General features: G+C 33.9%; 2 protein-coding genes across 2 annotated transcripts in view; one reads left to right on the forward strand and one right to left on the reverse strand.

Annotated features, from left to right (window-relative positions):
* The window catches only part of aldh2.2 (aldehyde dehydrogenase 2 family member, tandem duplicate 2), a 28300-nt gene extending 20214 nt beyond the window's left edge, over positions 1 to 8086 (reverse strand). The window contains exons 1-4 of the mRNA XM_077206809.1: positions 7693 to 8086; positions 6411 to 6515; positions 2139 to 2279; positions 390 to 469 (exon numbers count right to left, since the gene is read on the reverse strand). Of these exons, the coding sequence (XP_077062924.1) occupies positions 390 to 469; positions 2139 to 2279; positions 6411 to 6515; positions 7693 to 7803 (437 nt within the window). The 5' untranslated portion in view covers positions 7804 to 8086. The remainder of the gene's footprint in view (positions 1 to 389; positions 470 to 2138; positions 2280 to 6410; positions 6516 to 7692) is intronic.
* The window catches only part of arl6ip4 (ADP-ribosylation factor-like 6 interacting protein 4), a 122358-nt gene that overhangs the window by 47642 nt on the left and 66409 nt on the right, over positions 1 to 8307 (forward strand). The window lies entirely within an intron of this gene.

The following is an 8307-nucleotide window of genomic DNA, read 5'->3' on the forward strand; positions in this document are numbered from 1 at the left end:
CATTAACATATGTTAGTTATATAAATTAACATAATGTTAACATATGAGATTTAACCTGGATTTACTGATGACAAATTTATAAACATGGTTAAAATTTTAAAACACATCCAGTTAATTAGTACTCAGAAATTATGTAATCCAAATGTAGGGAAATTTTATAAAGTTTCAAATACATAAATTTTAAATTAATCCTAAATATTTTTGTGAGTGCTGTAGAACTGCTCAGATGTGATTAGTAACTTGTAAGAGACAGGACTTCAAATAATCAAGTGATTACGGAGTTATATTAGAAAAAAAATCCAATGTGACGCTAATGTAATGAAACCATTATTATGTAATGCAAATATTAAGGAAATGTCAGTTTTAACTATAAAACACTGAAAGTTCACCTCAAGCATTTGACCACCATGGGCACGTCCACGCTGTAGGAGACCGCATACGGTTTCCCATTATCAAGAGTCTCTAGTTCCTATTGAAACAAAATACAAATAATTTTAACATATGGTGGTATTATTGTAGATCAAGAGTACATTTTTTTTTTACAGATATGTATGTTTCAAACTGCATTTAACAATGAAAGAGACGTTTTTTTAAATGACGTTGACAGGATCCATGAACTAACACTGGAAATTATAGCAAGGAACCAAAAGTAATACTGGGTTACCCTTTATTTTAAGGTGTCATTGTTATTTGAGTAGTATGAACTACATGTACTTACTACAGGATTAGGGTTTGGTTGAGGGCTAGTTGCATGTAATTAATTATGCATGATTTATATATCATTACTATAGCAAGTACAAGTAACTTGCAACGAGGACACTGTAAAATAAAGTGTTAACTAATTTTGGTTAGTTCCATCACAATGGACTTTCCAAATTATATATATTTTTAAATTACACAACACTTTGTATTTTAATATTGAACTAGTAAACATTATACTTAGTACAGTGTTCTTTGTCTGCAATTGAATGTATAATCGTGTTTGCTTTCTCATTTATAATATTTTCCAGTGCTCAATAATTGTTATTCTGTTTCCTTGTTCAAATATGTTTTAAGAATTTTGTACCATTTCTTAAAGTGCCTCTATTTTGCTCTAAAGTATTTTAAAGGTTACCGATTTGTTTTTTGCAAGTCTTCAACAATAGGTTTACACGCATCCAAGGTCAAATAACACTTTAATTTTCTCATAATATACATTGCAGCATCAGCTCTTTTCTCACAGTGTCTGAAACGCTTCGATCAGGGATTCGGTCTCTATAAACCCCGCCTTTCCTAAAGCCTGCTCTGCTCTGATTGGTCAGACGCCCCAGCCTGTTTTGATTGGTCTATGCTTACAGCACGTGTCGGAAACCAAACGTCCATTAGCAGATCTGAATCTTCCTCACACTTGATACAAACAGTAACACACATCAGATTTCCTTTAACAATTCCAGTGCGAGTCTCATCCTTTAGAAGTGAGTCAAAGTGGATTTGCTTTGGCTGCGTCTTCTCAACATGAACAACACTAACCAAACTCTTCCAGTCTCAGATACAACTAGTGTTTGAGGGTCAAAGGTGACGTCGCTCACGGGCAGCCAATGAAGAGCGTAGACTGGCATTATGCAGATGTGTTACAAACCTACATATGTTCAGCAGGAATCAAGACTGGAATTACTGACGACTCGTTTCAGTTCAGAATCACTTCTTTCTATTAGGAGACAATAACTCTATTTATCTGCACTGATCTTTGAAACTTTGCAGACATTTTACTTTCACAAAAAGCTATACAACACACGAAATGAAAGATAACATCTGAAAGAGCATAACTTCTGCTAAATTGCTGCACTACACACAGTTATATAAAGAAGAACAAGACTTTCTGAAACTTACTCTGAATCAATTAGACAAATCACTGGAAGTCATAAGCAGAGTGAAAAAGTAAAAGTAAAAAAAAAAAAAAAAATCCTATATATATATAATCCAAATATTTAAATCCAATTTACAGTGTCCTGAAATGCAGACGTGAATTGTATAATTCATAAAAGTGAGACCTTTTTCTGACTCCTAGTTTCTGATTGGCCAGACGCATGCTAAAAATCAGCTAAATCAGCTCAAAGTCTATATGGCAGCATACAGGACAAAGGTTGTTTGAGACTCACAGCTAAATATGCAGAATCTCTCTCTATGCAGTCTGCTAATCGGCTCAAGAGCAGCCCGCGATCCGACGCATCCATGCGTCTCCAGGGAGAGCCGAGCTTGAAGGCATCTTTGGCAGCCTTGACCGCTTTCTCCACGTCCGCCTGGAAGCAAAACAACAAACATGGGAGAGAAACAGAATGAAACGAGCAAGAAGCTGGCTGGCCGCACACTGAATTCAGTACAGACTACAGAAGGCTATCAAAACATCTTTTTTATTTTCTGGATTGCATAGTGCAAAAAGTGCAAAGTGAATTAAAAACAAATGAACGAGAACAAATGTTTCAGCACATTGTGTGGAAGCCCTGAACCGCAAAGTGAGAAAAAAAGAAAACCTCTTGTTATTTCGACATAAATATCCCGTTATTTCGACATAATTATCTCGTTATTTGGTCATAAATATCTCGTTATTTGGTCATAAATATCTCGTTATTTCGACATAAATATCTCGTTATTTCGACATAAATATCTCGTTATTTCGACATAAATATCTCGTTATTTCGACATAAATATCCCGTTATTTCGACATAATTATCTCGTTATTTGGTCATAAATATCTCGTTATTTGGTCATAAATATCTCGTTATTTGGACATAAATATCTCGTTATTTGGACATATCTCGTTATTTCGACAGATCTCGTTATTTCGACATAATTATCTCGTTATTTGGTCATAAATATCTCGTTATTTGGTCATAAATATCTCGTTATTTGGTCATAAATATCTCGTTATTTGGACATATCTCGTTATTTCGTCATAAATATCTCGTTATTTCGACATAATTATCTCGTTATTTGGTCATAAATATCTCGTTATATGGTCATAAATATCTCGTTATTTGGACATAAATATCTCGTTATTTGGACATAAATATCTCGTTATTTCGTCATAAATATCTCGTTATTTCGACATAATTATCTCATTATTTGGTCATAAATATCTCGTTATTTGGACATAAATATCTCGTTATTTGGACATAAATATCTCGTTATTTCGTCATAAATATCTCGTTATTTCGACATAATTATCTCGTTATTTGGTCATAAATATCTCGTTATTTGGACATAAATATCTCGTTATTTGGACATAAATATCTCGTTATTTGGACATAAATATCTCGTTATTTCGTCATAAATATCTCGTTATTTCGACATAACTCGTTATTTCGACAGATCTCGTTATTTCGACATAAATATCTCGTTATTTCGACAAATATCTCGTTATTTCGACAAATATCTCGTTATTTCGTCATAAATATCTCGTTATTTCGACATAAATATCTCGTTATTTGGACATAAATATCTCGTTATTTCGTCATAAATATCTCGTTATTTCGACATAAATATCTCGTTATTTCGACATAAATATCTCGTTATTTCGTCATGAATATCTCGTTATTTCGTCATGAATATCTCGTTATTTCGACATAATATCTCGTTATTTCGACATAATATCTCGTTATTTCGACATAATAATATCCCGTTATTTCGACATAATAATTTCCCGTTATTTCGACATAATAATATCCCGTTATTTCGACATAATATCTCGTTATTTCGACATAATATCTCGTTATTTCGACATATCTCGTTATTTCGACATAATAATATCTCGTTATTTCGACATAATATCCCGTTATTTCGACATAATATCCCGTTATTTCGACATAATATCCCGTTATTTCGACATAATATCTCGTTATTTCGACATAATATCCCGTTATTTCGACATAATAATATCCCGTTATTTCGACATAATATCCCGTTATTTCGACATAATATCCCGTTATTTCGACATAATATCCCGTTATTCCGACATAATATCCCGTTATTTCGACATAATATCCCGTTATTTCGACATAATATCCCGTTATTTCGACATCTCGTTATTTCGACATCTCGTTATTTCGACATAAATATCTCATCATTTTGACATAATAAGGGGACATTCTAATATGCATTAAGCTACATTTAGTGTTCTTATAATGGGTTTCTATATGGGAGGAAAATGCTTAACGTCAAATTAAACGCTTTGCGTTCATATTCTGGACGTATCAGATTTTTTGTAGTATACTTTATTATTATTTTAGTATCATATTGATTAATAAATGCACGCACAATTATCCATGAACTTGATAAATGTTGCAGATATGTTTTAGGCTACTATCCACAAACAAATTGCTTTCAATTATGTGTGCACAATTCATAATTCAACGAATGTGCACCAATTTGTACAAATAGAGACAATTTTGTGAAAATAACGAGATTTCTAATGAGTTATGTTTTAGTTTCTCACCTTGCGGTTCAGGGCTTCCATAACATTGCTATCTTCAGTGTTCACTCTGCAACAAAGGCTGCGTTTACACTTGGCATTAACATGCGATCATGATCGGATCATAAGCCAATCAGGACACGGTGCGTTTACACCTGTCCACATCAAGTGGCTTCTGTATCTCGATAACAGATCGGATCTCGCAAAAAAACAAGGATGGCTCCGGTGCAAAGTACACCTGAAGTGGTGGGTTTTCTTTTAAAAACAGTTTCAGTCAGGGGACATTTTACAAATCTCGCAAAATGAGGATGAAAAGGCTGCAAGTACTAATAATGTGGATAGATGCTGTAATGGAAACGGTACAGAGGAACGTACGGGTCCGAGAAGGTTGCCAGCTGTGCTGGGAAATGCGTGTTCTTCACAGAAAATAAACGGTTCTGCAACTTTCGGGTGCAAAGGCAAACATTTCAGTGTATTTGCGATGTACTTCGCACTCGACTATATCGCAAAACCACACAGCTCTCAGTCCCGGAGAGAGGAGGGGAATAATGACAGTGTGTGTGTGGGGGGTTTGTGTGAACGCAGACACACACGATGGCCGGATAGCGTTTACATTACACTGAGATCCGATCACAATGCGTCCTCGACTCCCTCCGGACCGGGACACACTGATCGGAGAACATTCCCATCAGAAGCGCGTTTACACTTGTCTTTTCAATGTGTGTGTGGACAACATCCGGATACAGGTCACATGTTCATGCCAAGTGTAAATGCAGCCATAGATTCACCCTTTTGTTGGTAAATTAGCAATTAGGCGTCATCAGCTGAAATCATTTATCACAAGTACAAGTCTATCACAGGTGGAGCTCCAAGAGTCTGATAATTGGCATGCATACACTCATGTATTCAATTATAGCAAAAAAAGAGGTATAAAAACAATATGTGTGGACAATAACCACACAGAAAGAAAGAAAAGAAAAAAATATCTTAACAAAAAGCAGGAAAGTTCGAGTTCTTCATTCATGCCATCAAAAAATAAAGAAACAGACTGAAATTTTCATGCATCGACTTTCAAGCACACAGTGTCAGTGGAGTTCATACCAGTGCCTGAGTCTTTATTAAGTTATGCTCATTACATTATGTCTGTGAGGTAACGTCCGATTAGTTTAAGCAGGGTATCTGATACGTGTTAAATAAACATGCATGGATATTTTTAATACCAGCTACTGGTTTATATCTGGTGTAGGAAAGTCAAGCAGACGCAGCGAGAGCGGTCAAGTCATGTTCCTGTCTATTCTCATTTACAGAGAACTAGATAAGAATATAAATAAATAAAATAAAGTATGATTTTAGATTTTTTTTTTTTTTAAAGAGCTTTACATGTTGACTTTATCTGGCGAATACTACTGTTGTGTACATAATCATTTGTACTTATCCCTCGTTTCCTTTTTTTTTATATGCAAAAACCGGATTAGAAAGTCGTTTGTATAAAATATTCCTTGACATGGACACTTTTGCCCTATATATATATATATATATATATATATATATATATATAAATGTTCACACTTACCTGAATTATTCTGCTTTATTAACACACATCTTATTATGTTTGTTTAAATTATCAAATAATAAAAGATGGATTTTACTGTAACACACGGGTCCCCAAACTTATACATTACCACATTATCTACAGTAAAAAAACTTAATAATAAATACTAATAATCCTGATTACTTTAAAATTTTGTCACTGGAGTGAAAGATTTACACTGAATAACTTAAAAGTATGTCTATTCCTCACACAAAGCTACTGTATCATGTTGCTTCACAAGACGTAGTCCTATTCATTGAATTGTATAGAGAGAGAATTGATCCTGATGTTCAGCCAGTTTAACCAGACACAACAGTTGGTTTAAGACATTTCTTATTCTTTCAATATAAAATGAATAATTCAGACATCTACCTTATCCCCCTCTGCGACTTGGCAGATAACTTCACCAGTAGCAGGATTGATGGTTGGAAAGGTTTTCTTGCTTTCTGCGTCGTGCCACTCATTGTTAATGAAAATCTGCAGAGAAAAAAAAGAGGGACATTTAGATACTCCTGTATTACAAAATGTTAAAGTCAGTCAAATTTTACTGTTATTGGTGTCACATTGCAAATCAATGAATAAAAACATAATAGAGCAAAAATTTACATGATGGCACTGCCCGTAAATTATGACAGCTAAAACTAAGTATGCATGATATGGAGGAAAAATGTGGTATGCGATAACTTGTTGCATAATGTGATGCATTATCAGATAATTCTATGATAAGGGTGTCAAAACTATTTCAATTAGTTGCAGGTATATTCCAGTGAAAAAAGCAACATTGCAATAAGTGCACTGCATTTTTTTTTTTACTGTAGCCTTAAAATGTAATGACACACAATGTGAAATCTTTAAAATAAATGTGTACAAAAACATCAAATATTATTAATAATATAATCTCCAACCAACGTAGCATCTTTGCTCAACCAGTTAAATTATTCTGTTATATTATACAGCTATATTATTCTGGAAATCAACACACTTGCTATCAGCATCAGAATCACATTCATCTTAAAATGTGATGTTGTAACAATACAAAACAAATGTAATATTACTCACTTCATTAATTTTTAACTTTTTACTCTGCATTTGCGCAGTTTTCGAGGGATATATATATGGTATTTTTTAAGATTTATATAAATATTTTTAAAATTTCCCTACTTTGAAATTATTTGTCCCAACTTCAAGAAGTTGATAAATGATGTAGGCTTAATATTTACTCGGTGAAAAAAAGAGACTGCATTTCACTAGCAGCAAAGTACACAAAAAGAGGGAAGAGTCGTGAAGCGCCCACACACATACACACTAAATATATATATATGAGAGAGAGAGATAAGATAAGATAAACACAGGGAATGGCACTTTCGTGATGGAGGCGGGGTTTGAAAACATGCCAAGTTTGTTGAACTAATTGTACACTAAAACTAACACAAAACGTTACATTTAAACGCAACGGTTCGACGACAGAGACATTTGAGGGACATGAAACTATTAACGTTACGCGACTATCAGCGTAATGATACGAATGCAAACGTTTAGTTAATTAAAACGTGGGTTAGAATATTAGCAACACTCACTTACTAAACCTAACGTTACCCATGTGTATGTGAATAAACATACATGTGCATCAAAGTCCGAGAATTTTGGCAATTACCTTGTTGTAGTGAACGTCTGGGTGAATGTTCGGTGCAGGAATCGTTGAATGCTGACATGATGAGATACGAAAAACTTGTGGAAAAGTTCGGGAACAAACCGTGCGAATCATTTTCTACTCGCTTGCCTTGAACTGATGACGAACCGTGATGAACTCGAACTTCAGAAACAGAAACGCGTTCGCTTCTGCCAGAGACGTTGCCAGATCTTTGACAGGAAACAAATGTTTAAATACCAGTCCACTGTCACGCGTTTACATAACACTACATTTATTCACAATCTTTGTATATTCCCTTTTTTAAAGATATATATCAGGACAACAATGTTTTTTTACAACAAATAATTCGGAATGAGAATGACAATCAAAACAAATATCTAAAACTAGTGGACTTGGCAACAAGCAGTGATGACGTCCGTGTAAAAGTCCTCGTGATTAATCCAATAACAATAACAAAAGCATAATCAAAATTTTAGAGAAAATAAACGAATTCTACAATAAAATATAGATATTTAAAAATAATTAAGTTGTATAAAATTATACTGGGAACTGGAGTAATAATATTTACATCTGCTGGCTTTTATTTTTATTTTTTGAAAGACGAATCACGTGACATCA

Source organism: Siphateles boraxobius, unplaced genomic scaffold, assembly GCF_051911475.1.
Source record: "Siphateles boraxobius isolate OS27281-9 unplaced genomic scaffold, OSU_SipBor_1 56, whole genome shotgun sequence".
In the NCBI taxonomy this organism is placed as follows: domain Eukaryota; kingdom Metazoa; phylum Chordata; class Actinopteri; order Cypriniformes; family Leuciscidae; genus Siphateles; species Siphateles boraxobius.